Source organism: Dufourea novaeangliae, unplaced genomic scaffold (assembly GCF_001272555.1).
Source record: "Dufourea novaeangliae isolate 0120121106 unplaced genomic scaffold, ASM127255v1 scaffold99, whole genome shotgun sequence".
NCBI classification, from domain to species: Eukaryota; Metazoa; Arthropoda; class Insecta; order Hymenoptera; family Halictidae; genus Dufourea; species Dufourea novaeangliae.
Genome location: NW_015373982.1, coordinates 924,155 through 936,898, shown reverse-complemented (window position 1 = coordinate 936,898; position 12,744 = coordinate 924,155). Strand labels below are relative to the sequence as shown.

General features: G+C 38.6%; 1 protein-coding gene across 1 annotated transcript; it reads left to right on the top strand.

The window, feature by feature from the left end:
• The first annotated feature begins 2,740 nt into the window (after positions 1-2,740).
• On the top strand, positions 2,741-7,412 carry LOC107187309 (NAD-dependent protein deacetylase sirtuin-1). The gene is made up of 10 exons (XM_015575380.1): positions 2,741-2,945; positions 3,642-3,774; positions 3,897-4,131; positions 4,221-4,343; positions 4,450-4,657; positions 4,733-4,891; positions 5,430-5,706; positions 5,811-6,592; positions 6,691-7,065; positions 7,133-7,412. The coding sequence occupies exons 1-10, from the start codon at positions 2,798-2,800 to the stop codon at positions 7,231-7,233; spliced, it is 2,541 nt and encodes an 846-aa protein (XP_015430866.1). The 5' UTR covers positions 2,741-2,797; the 3' UTR covers positions 7,234-7,412.
• The last annotated feature ends 5,332 nt before the right edge of the window (positions 7,413-12,744 follow it).

The following is a 12,744-nucleotide window of genomic DNA, read 5'->3' as shown; positions in this document are numbered from 1 at the left end:
TGTTGCAGTAAGTATCTGGTACGGTATAAAACGATGCAAGAATCATTGTCGCCAACTAGGTATAGAATAGACCGATCATCTTACGGGACTTCGTGTCTCATGTTCTGAAATACCGATAGTGTAAAAAGTCAGGGATTTTCTGCCGCCCTCTACGTTATGAAAACGGTGAATTTGTGAACTACGTTAAATCCATTCGAGTTCAACTACATAGTCTAACTTCTACAGTGTTGTCGAGTCTAAAGTACGCAATGTTGTCAGATCATGACGACTGACGCGTGGTGGCGCCACCCGTGCCAATTCGATCAAACTGCTAGCCAAATCATACCGACAGGTGAGTGAGACTTCCTGGTGAGGCAAAAATGCGAATACCTCAGTAATTAAGCGCTTAAAATGAACGTCATTAGTCTCAAATTGTCCCTCAGGACTTAATGAATGGACCCAATAGTGCAGAACCCCTGAATTAGTAAAATCAATCATGCCTGTATTACCGTGGCCCCTTATGGGGCAGCAACCCTACTTGCAACTTATTTCGATCATATTTACACTGCTGAACGGGCATCATTTTTCCTCGTCACGCATTAAATTCGAAGTTTGAACAATGTAGAATAATACTGTCTAACGGCTGGGAACCAGTAATTACAAGAACATTGTGGAAATCACATTTATTTGCAACGGTTGACACTGTATCTCGTCATGCGTACACCGTTTAGTTCACTTTAAATAGTTCTTCCAACGTTCTATGGACAAGTTACGTCTTGATCAAGCATTCAGTTTGAAGCTAAAAGAACGTAGATTAATCCACTGTCATTGAAAATAACAATAAACAACCAGAACACTGTTAAAATCGCATTTAATCGTGGAATACCACTACTTTTTTGACCGGTGCCGCCATCCGTGGCGAATAGCTGAAACTGCTAGCCAATTATATGGCTACCAGTTTCAGCGGTTCGCCACGGATGGCGCCACAGGTCAAACAAATAGTGGTACTCCGCGATTAAATGCGATTTTAACAGTGTTCTGATTGCTTATTGGTATTATCAATACCAGTGGATTAATCTACGTACTTTCAGCTACAAATTGAGTGCTTCAGCTAAACGAAAGCTGTCCGTATAACGGTGTACGAGCTGTCCAAAGTAAACTAAACGGTGTACGCATGACGAGATACAGTGTGAACCGTTGCAAATAAATGTGATTTTAACAATGTTCTTGTAATTACTAGTTCCCAGCCGTTAGAGAGTATTATTCTATGTTCTTTAAACTTCGAATTTAATGCGTGACGAAGAAAAATGATGTCTGTTCAGCGGTATAAATGTAATCGAAGTCAGTTGCAAGAAGGGTTGCCGCCCTATAAGGGGCTACGGTAATACAGTCATAACTAATTTTACTAATTCAGGGGTTCTGCACTATTGGGTCCATGCGTTAAGTCCTGTGGGACAATTGGAGACTAATGACGTTCATTTTAAGCGCTTAATTACTGAGATATTCGCATTTTTCCATCACTAGGAATTTTCACTCACCTGTCGGTATGATTTGGCTAGCAGTTTGAGCGAATTGCCACGGGTGGCGCCACCGTTCAAAAAAAAAGTGGTACTCCGCGATTAAAGGCGATTTTAACAGTGTTCTGGTCGTTTATTGTTATTGTCAATGGCAAGGCATTAATCTATGTTCTTTCAGCTACAAATCGAGTGCTTTATCTAGACGAAAGCTATCCGTATAACGATGTAACAGCTGTCTAAAGTAAACTAAACGGTGTACGCATGACGAGATACAGTGTCAACCGTTGCAAATAAATGTGATTTTAACTGGGACCCCTGTAAATGGGGTCATAGAACTCCCGGTGTATATGCAAGAGACCCTGTATGTTAGAAAGTGGGGTCATACAACCCCCGGAGCATACGCAAGAGACCCCGTGTATGAGAAAGTGGGCTCATAGAATCCTCCGCAGCATGCGTAAGAGCACAGCGAGAATATCTCGTCTGTGATAATACTCGGTATTCATGCTTTATCGGTAATGTCGGGTATTGTCACTGAAATGCTGAAATGGTAAGGGGGCTTTGGAGCCCTCGAAACATGCGACAGAAAATTACAGTGTATGTTGGATCTATTCTGTATTTCGTCTGTGATGGTACTTTTGTTTCAGATAAATAAACATAAATAAATGTATGTATATACCACAGTAGCTTCTCGATAGCAACTTCGTCCATAAGTTTGCCGTAGACCCTTTATCATGGTAAAGAATATTTTCTTCACCTTGGTGTATTTATTGAAAACGTTGCGTAACGATGGCACTCTGGGAGCTCGGACGCGGTCCGAGCAACAGTGCTTAATCGAATGGAACTTGCTTCGCGACTGTGCCTTTTTCTTTGTTTCTCGTTTTCACCTGTAACAAAACAAAAGAAACGAAAGACGGTGAAAGTGATAATGACAGCAAATTACTAAACAAACGACAGCAACTTAGCTGCTTTCGTGACTCTATATGGAGATACGGAAGAGAGGTTCACGACGCAATCGAAGAATTTCAAGTAATTCTCGAATGCATTCTCTGTGATACATTAATGTACATATGGACTCTGGATTTACTACGAAAGAACGAACTATATTAAACGACGAAAATCAAATGGACACGTGAAACGAAAATATCGATTTCTTTTCTCATTCCTGAAGCTTTTCGACAGAGTATGTGCCAATATTATCCTGTTAACCCAAAAAGTGGAGGGGAAAAAAGTAGTAAGGACAAAGGCGACCTCTGTTGTGGCAACGGTAGCGTATCAAGCTATGTATTGCATTGCTGTCGAAAATGGCGTCAGGCTCGGAGCTGCCAGAATATTCGTCCCCAGCGAAACGACGGAAAGTCGACGGCAACGATTACGTCGGTACCAGCATCGCGAAACCTGAGTTCCAAGACTATGAGACGTCGCGCGTTACTCCGAACGAAGATCCTGAAGGTATTTTCAGAAAAATATGGTCGATTCCTTAATGAAATTTGTCAGTTTGCAAGATGGCGGTTCAAAAGGCGTCCACCCCTCTAAGACAATAATATCGGTCGCGCTCGTAGTCAAATGCGAGACCAGAACCGCCATGACAGTTTTTCATGTACGAAGTGAATTTCTCTTAACGGAATTTATTTTTAATCTGTTACCCAATCTGTGATTACGATTCCAAATTATCGCGCACTAATTATTTTCAATCTTTTCTCCTCGAAAATAATGGTTTGAACAAAGTTTTATACATATAGTGAAAAGAGAAAAACTAGTGACAGGGGGATCGATGTCAAGCGCTTTGTTTGATAGACGTTCACAGATGGCACGGTTTTCACCGTGTGCAAATGTGTAAATAGAGGTTTTGTTGAGTCGTCTGTCGCCGTCGTGTCAGTTGTCTTCCGCTGCTTTTGAAAACTTCGAAACTGATGATTCTGTTACCTTTAAATATCGAATTGTCAATGCAAACCTTATTATCCGTATTATGGTTGCGTTTGATAAAATTGAGAAATATTGCTACAACTGTTGTCGCGGTGAGTTGGTGTTTTCGTAAGAAGTATGAAATTTATCCTTATTAATTAGCTGACAGTTGTTGATGACTACTTTTCTATTGCGGCTAACGGGAGATTTTATAAATAGATAATTAACCAATTGTTATTGCAGAAACATACGGAGGAGATAGTGGTTTCAATGAATTAAGCGATGAATCTAAATCTACTTCTGTTTCACCGGATACCACACACTTGACAACCGGACTCTCTAGAATTGACTCAACCAGCGACGATACTGGCTGTCCGTAAGTGATTTTACATTTCATTGTTATGAGTTGTTTTTCTTTCTGCTGTTGTATTTGTAAGGATTAAATTTGTTTGGTGGAAGAAATTCAAATAAGTTCTGGTATCTTGCATAATTTTTCAGAATTGATACTGCAGATGAGAAAGATGAAGTGTCGTCGACAGTTTCAAATCTGTCCGATTTATCAGGACTGTCTGATTTTTCTGGTGAAGGAGAAATCAATCATCAATGGAGGAATGCTTCTTCATGGGTTCAGAAACAAATGTTGATAGGTGCTGATCCTAGAGATCTTCTTCATCATATTCTGATGGATTCTACACAGATCCCTGAGCAGGTCGATGACTTGACTCTTTGGAAGGTATGAGAACACAGTCTTTGTCAGTGTATCCTGTAATTGTAGAATCTATAACAAACATTTGTCAGAAACATTGTATAAATCTGTTTCAGATCATAGTAAATGTAATGTCTGAACCACCGCGTAGGCAGAAATTGAGACACGTAAACACTTTGTGTAGAGATGGTATTTATTCTAGGCTCGCTCAAGATTTTCCTGATTTACCAGACCCACAGGTATATCGAGTAAAATACTTAGTCGAATTGTTTTTCTCCGATTCATATGTAACGTAAAATTTTATATCTCAATAGTAATCACGATGTTCGTCGCCCATTATTTCAGGCCATGTTTGATATTAATTATTTTGGTCAAGATCCAAGACCGTTTTACAAATTTGCGCGAGAAATTTATCCTGGACAGTTTAAGCCAAGCCCCTGTCACAGGTTCATTCAAATGCTCGATAAACAGAAGAAGCTGCTCAGAAATTATTCGCAAAACATCGACACGCTAGAGCAAGTGGCTGGCATTGAGAACGTGATCGAATGCCACGGTAAGTGTGCGACACTTGTTAAAGTATGATAATTCGTTTTTGAGCGATCAATCAAAAATCTCTCTTATGTTCAAGGTTCTTTTGCAACTGCATCATGTACAAGGTGTAAATATCAAGTGAAAGCGGACGACATTAGAGAAGACATTTTTGCACAGAGAATACCTTTGTGTCCGAAATGTAGAGTTAACGCCTTGCCGCCTATATCGGAGATTAATCTTAACGAGAATTATAGAGGTAATTTTGAAAACAATATTTCCTCGTATCACGTTCGCTGATATTCATTGTTTTTTTCACAAGATCTTCTTGATCGATTATCAGTTTTTCTAGTACAAAACATTAGCCGTCTAGTGATAGTTTTTGCCATTAGTCTTTCCTGTAGCGCGTCGCGAGTCCGTGGCCATGAGAGAACGATTATCTACTCTTTGCGGAATACATCTTCGCTATACATGATGTTGCCATTTACTCTGATCTGCGCTAATGTCGATACATCAATTGTAACTGCGAGTAAAGCCTTGGCTTGTTTATAAGCGCATTATAAGGTAAACTTTTAAAAGTTGCATCATGTTACCCGTGCGTGCTGTTCAGCCAGACTTGTGAGGTCGCGGACAGAGTTCGCGGACTCGTTGGTCAGTTCTCATTTTGCCGAGATTTCCTCGACGAACACGACGTGTGTCGCGATCGAGCGAAAGAAAAACGCGCAATCTGGTACGGCCAGCAGAACTGGGAAACACTCGAGAGATCGCGTTCCCACGAAAGTATTTATAATTTACAGATTTAGTGACTCACGGCATCATGAAACCGGACATTGTATTCTTTGGCGAAGGACTTCCGGATGCTTTTCACGATGCAATGGCCAAAGACAAAGATGACTGTGATCTCTTAATCGTAATCGGATCATCGTTGAAAGTTCGGCCGGTAGCGTTAATTCCTTCGTCTATACCCTCGCATGTCCCGCAGATTCTCATTAATCGGGAATCGTTGCCGCATCTAAAGTTCGATGTTGAACTCTTGGGAGACGGTGACGTCATTATAAATCAGTTGTGTCACCTGTAAGTAAACATTATTTACAGTTTTGTACGTGAGATGTAAAGGAAAATTTTCAAAAACAGAATAGGTGTATTTCCTCAATCGATGTGTTGTATTGTTTCAACAGAATGGGAGACACCTACAAGGAAATATGTTGGAACAATATGATCCTTCGAGAAGCGACGCAACTTGCACCGATGCGTTACTTGCCCGAAGATTCTTGGGAGCAGAGTCAAGACACGACGACAAATACTGTATTATCTCGAGATAGTGTTGAGAAAGATACGTGTTCCATTGGAAGCCAAGATATCGAACAATCTACAGAGAACATGAATGTTTGCGTTTCATCGTTTCGAAAGGATCACGCCAATAATACAGAAGAGAGGTTTGATCTGCACCAGGGCAGTCCGAAAAGACGTTTGGGCGAATCAAGCGAGGAAAGCAGTCCGAAGAGAATGAACTTCGGTGGTAGTTCGGTATTAGAGTTTCGCTCGTCCTCCTCGACGGCGGAAAATTCCAATTGTTGGAACGATTATAAAATTCATGTCGTGTCAATGGAATCAACGTCAAAAGAGAATGGGAAAGTTTATAACTTAGAGGAGTGTCAAGTATGCCCGAGAACGGTAGAGTTTTCTTCGGAAAGTGCAGAATTAGAGCCGACATTGCAATCAAACCGTTGTACCGAGGACACAATAATATCCACCACTGAAATTGATAAAATTAATTTTAAACCGAGACAAGCGTCTATCGATTCCGCTTTGGATTCTGGAATCGGTGATAGTTGCAATAGCGTCGACAGTGGTGAAGGGAAGTGCGACGATAGAAAGACAGAATTAAAGAACGGAAGACTAAGTGGAAGGCACTGTTGGCAGTCGAAAGTACGAGAAAGTCTTGCCTCAAGATTACCAGGTACGTTTACTGTTGTTTTTAACTCTTCTTATGAACTAGTCTTTTTTTCCCCTGTTTTCTCTTTATTTCCGAATCTGATTATAATTATATTTTAATAGAGAACTCGTACTATCAACTGACACCTGGAAAGTACATTTTTCCTGGAGCGGAAGTATATTCGGATCCTGAGGATTATGATCAGTGTAATTTTTCGATTAATTCCGAAAGTTCCGAAAGTGACAGTGTGTCTTCGTCTGCCGAGGAAGAGGAGGAAGAGGAAGAGGAAGAGGAGGAGGAGGAGGAGGAGGAAGAGGAGGAGGAAGAAGAAGAAGAAGAAGAAGAAGAAGAAGAGGACGAGGAGGAGGACGATGAAGATGTTGAGGAAGTGGTGGAGAAAGAAAGGGCCAAGAGGGGGGAGGTGGAAGAAGATAAATCAGCGATGATGGATTTACAACAAGAAGAAACGAATAAAGAACGTGAATTAGAAAAAAGAAGTAAGTCCCTTTCGTCATTGGTACATCAAAATCCCGCAACGTGATTATTAAATTGAAATTTACGCAGGTCAGAATGACGAATCGCTGGAAATGAAAATTGTCACAACCGGCATTGATGCCGTGTGCGAGAAGAGAAAATGGACGACAAATTGTTCCCATAATGGTTAGTTGAAAGGTGCGGATTCGAAAAGCAACGATATCGATTGGCGTTACTTCCATCGAACTTCCTAGCCCAATAAAATCACGGCGGACGACCAGTTGAAGAAGAGTGCAACCCCCTTGGCCGTGCTTCAGTATACGTGTATATGCAGAGACGTGCAAAGGTACGAGCATTCATTTGCCCACGGAGCCCATCTTTTTTTTTTTTTCATGAAATTGAATTGACAGTGAAAATAATTTTGCGATTGTAAGTCTAATCTTGCGTAACACTTTTAACTTTGATAGATATTCAACGGTTATGTGGTTCCCATTTTCATGGATACTTTAAAGAAATAGTATTTGGTCAAACTCGAAAGATTTATTTCACGTGAAAATCGTTTTTGAATTTGCGTTGGATTCGACAGACTCGCAATTGTATACGGTTGAAAGCTATCCATGACTTTTATTTGCATACGACGTTCCATCATTTTGTTTCACGGTTATAACAGACTACGAAGCTAAAGGCGCGTTTTACGAACGAACGTATACACGATACGACGGTGCCCTCCCCTTGTTCGTTCGTAAGAGCATAAATTATGTTAGGAAATAGAGTTAATTTTACCATGAATTGTAAATATTCTATCAGAACTCGTAGATTAGTTATTCGGTACATCTCGTGCAATCGTAGGAAATTGAATAAATCTGTAAATGTGTTCTGTATCCTTGGAAAGGGAAAGATAAATAAGTTATAATGCGATTAGTAGAACACAAAACAGAACACGATAAATCAGCGATCGCGTTTTTCCTTTCGCGAAACGTAAATCTAAATGGGCATAAGTAATAGTGAGAAAAGATATTATTGTTCCAATCCTTTCAATTTGATAAATATCTACACTAACTAACGGGCATGATACAGAAAGACGCCCTAACTCTATATATGTAATATACATATGTGTTGTATATTATATATATATACACCGTTGTTGCATCTCTCTGCACCAATATGGACAGGTGTTATGCTCTAGTGATATTTATCAAAGATGAAAAGATAAAAAAAAACACACTGAACGGATCGTTCCAGAGGAAAGTAACAGTAAACAAGATAAACCCTTTTCGTAGAGTGTAAAGGGTATGTAAAAAGGGGTATTGCAAAGTTAATTAGTATTGACCTTGATACTAATGCTACACTTACTTATTGCTGTCACTCTAATTGTAATTACTAATTGTAATTAATACTAGTACTATCGTCAGTCCTCAGTGTTGCATCTACTGTTACGACATTATTTGTCGCAAATAATTTTCTTGTGTTTTGTAAATTAACTGTGTAAATTTGTAGATGCAAAAAATGCTCTATGTCATTTGTGAATCTTATATTTTTACAAACATTTATTTGATAATGCAGGGCGACACAAACGAAAAGTATTCATTTTGTCACAAGACTATGTAAAGTATATATATATATATATGGTGCATCCAGGACGGTATCGAACAAACGAACGAAGATGTGTGTCAACAGTTACGTAATTTTCTACGTACAAATGCACCTTCGAAAAGACGTAAAGGTATTTTTTTTCGGTCTATATAAGTTGTACAGTGGATTCTTATAAAGATGAATTTTTGATCGCTTTGACAATGACGACACGACGCGACCACGGTAATAAAATGACTATAAAGGACGGAGGACGAAGACAGTCTATTTAGGTATAACTTTAAGTTTTTAGCGAGTAGATTTCATTACCAGAACGCAGAATTAGTCACATTGGATTCGCACTGAACGTTTTTAGATTCGCTTTAGGTTTCGATTATTCTTTCATTGGAGCACGGGCGAATGTACAAAGCAATGTTGGATAGCTTGGCATTGCGTGTTATTTTTATATGAATGAGAAAAGGTAGAATAGTGAACGTACAAGGATTAGAAACACTCGAGAAACCAGAGGAGAACACGTGACGATCTTCGAGAAATCGCGCTGCGTAGACGGAAGCCCGCGTGTACGGCAATGCGATCACGTCTCGATGTTTATCATCGCGAATATTTGTATCGAACGAATCGGTTGTGTGAAGCATTAATTATGTTTGCCAGCGTGATAATGATTTTATAAACTTTGTGCGTGTAAAATGCGAAACAATAATGCCCTGAGTGTACGCGTTCGCGTCGACGAATACAATGTGCGTGTCATATGCTACACCACTGGGCGTACCATACACATGTATGCGCATGCGCCGCTGCGACAATAACGTGGAATACATGTGAAACGGTGGCGTAGCAATGAGAACCATGAGATTAAATTTAATCGCACAGAGTAATAAGTAGACTGCGGATTTTTATGCAAAATAAAATTTCGTAAAGTGATTTATTAAGACAAGGGCAAAAGTAGGGATTTCTTTCTTCTTTTAAATATCTTATTGGATTGAAAATAAAATAGAAACGACGTTGCATCTGATGATAGTATTTTCTTTTATTAAATCCGCAGTCTAGTAATAACGATTGTGTTTCCGATGCGTGGCACAAACCCCTGTTTTTTATTCGTCGGCCATATAAACAGATAAAAATAACGGTGGGGAACAGCTGGACAATTCAAGTCGACGCGCGAAATGTTCTGAACAATTAGGGAATAAGAAAGAGGATTCGTTTAATATTATTCCGGGGAAAAGAAGGATAGCAGCAATTTTCTTCCTCGCGTGTGTACGGTGTCCCGTTTTATCAGACTTAAAAAGTTTATCTTTCGCTATGTACAAAACGGCTTTATTTATACCATTGTCTGGTAAACCGATAACGCAAGTTGCGTGTGTACGGTTAGATTTAGTTTTCTTTTTTCCAAGTCTCACCATCTTTTTATTTATTTGAGATCTATAAAGTTCAATAAGTAGACAGGTAGATAGACAGATGATAGGTAGACAAATAGGTAGAGACAAGAGATAGATAAGAAAATATGTGAATGAATATAAAATTACGCGCGCGTGCACATATATTATACGAGTGGTACGTAGACGTGTAAAGTGTATAAAAAGTTGGTTTTACTCGACGTTATACAAATTTTCCAATGCATTTTGAAAATTTGTCACTACTCCCGATCATGTGCGTGTGCACCTTTCCCCCCTCCTTCCCTTTCTCTTTCCCCTTCCCCTCTTTCTCTCTCTGTTAATCGACTAGAGGCCTTAATAGAAGTTGCACGGTATCCTTGCATACAAAAATCGTTATCACGAAATTTACAATAAGTTTGGAATGATTTATCCTTCGGCATTAAAATTTAATATTTATTAAAAACGCGCGTTCAGATCGATTTTAGTCGTAGTTTCGGAACAAGTGTATAGACTATCAGTGTTGTACACGTACAAGTTTATGTTACGTTAGCATATAAGTTCTGTTCCCGTACGATCAACGTGACATATGTATTGCGGACAGTCGACTCAGAGAGAAGCACTAACTTGCAAAAATTTGACAATCATGCCAACTTTTTCTTTCTTCCACAGTACTGACTTTTTTTTTGTATAAATGTGTCACTTGTAAATATTTATTATTTCTACTATATATGTATAATGAATCATGAACTTCTATCGTATCAGCTGAACGGTGAATCCGCTATGTGACTTTTCCGTTTGTATTTTTTTTTCTCTTCCCTCTTGCACTTCAAGACTATAGGACAGTTTCTATTCCGTCGCTTATTCCACGAGGCGTTCACGTTTTTCCACGGTGTTTCATGGTTCAGCCGATACGAAAGAATGATGAGGTGCGCAGATGCTCTGAATTTTTTATAATTTGTTATTTAATATAATGAATGTTATAAAAATGTTCTCTATTTCAGACGTTATAAGTTTTCTGTTTTTTTTTTTGTATTATTAATGTGTAAGCTTATCTTCTAAATTAAACGTTTTCTATGATAAGAATAACCTGTTGATCTTTTCATTGAACCACCATCAGACATTAGGGGAACCTTTAAACCCAGTGTAGGAGAAACGACAAGGATGATCTATTTCTTTCTTTTTTTACGAATAAATTTAATAAAATAAAGTAATATCGGTTCTAAATACGTTATCAGAGTTTGAAAAATCTGGAAATTCATTTAAGTCAACTTCGATCGTCGATCGGAAGTCGGGGAACGAACGAAACTTCTCGAACGCCAGGCGTATTTATTTATTCATTTATTTGCTTTATTGTTGTATGTCGTATAATAGTTTTGTGTTGTATATCGCAATTATCATAAATCAAATTTGAAAATAGGCTTTAAATTATAACAATGTATCTTAGAGAATAATTGAAGCGTTCCCTGGAATAATAGATCAAAAGCTCTCGTATAATTTCCATGAGCTTCATCGAAACTTACGCGTTAGGGGACCGTTTCAATTACAGTATCGTCGCTATGTATTGAACACTTGTCGAAATTCCCCGCCAAGAAAGATTTTCAAATGTTCAATCGAAATGAACATTTTTTTTTTTCTTATGTATGTATATCGAGTGTTTATCTAGAATATTTAATATATCATACTAGTCCAGCCGAACAGCAGGTGACATTTTCTATTTACCTTTCATTTCCTATAATTACGTCTTGTGTAATAATAACCATAATATAATAATAAACATTATTACCACCACAGCAATAATAGTATTATAATAGCACTGTTTTCTAGGGACGCACGAAGTTAATATTTACGTGTCGCTGCGGCCCACTACCTGTTTAACAATGAACAATATTCATTGATTTCGAATAGGATTCGGTATACATAATGTTTTTTTTTAATGTATTATTAGTACAGGCGCTTAATTAATTCGTACCAGCGTGTTTTTCTCTCTTTGTTCATTTTTTTTTTCATTTTTTTTCCTTTTGACGCTTTCCATCGTCTACTGTTATAATTCGACAATGTTACAGAAGCTACATAGTTGCGCTGTTCCATTCAAATAGCCACGCGTGCCATATTGCGTGCAGATTGTTTTCCAATTATATTTGCATTTTCCTTTCATAAACGTTTCTGATCTCCCGTGCTAATCATATGTGTATATATATGCCCTTTTTTTTGTTCCTTCGATTCGCGATCTCGTTTTACGACAATACATAGACCGATATGTTTGACATTTTTGTTTTTCTTTTTTTTCGATCCGTGAAACACAAGGTGCGTGGGCAAAGAGGGATAAGTGCCGGAAGCGAAAAAGAACGGTCGCGGTACTGTGTGTATCGTTCAATCAGAAAATAGTCGTACGTGATTTGTCGTGATCGAGTCTCACGAATCGTTCCACAACACGTTGCGAACTGACACAGAATACGTTAACAAAAATGATCCGCAAAACAGACGTACTTTGAAACGTCGCGGCAGTCTGTTCTCGGAGATTCGAACAGAAACATTTTCTTTCTTATCATTATATATTTTTTTTCCACAGATGGAAAACGACACACGCAGTCGATATCGCGGGAGACAATGTTGACGAAAAATCCACAGTTCTAGGATCCTGGTAGTTTTCTTTCATAAACTGATTTCATTATTTATTCTTCACCAAACGCAAAAGTTGTCCGCCTAGATACGATGTGGTTGTATCTTGTTCTTATTTAT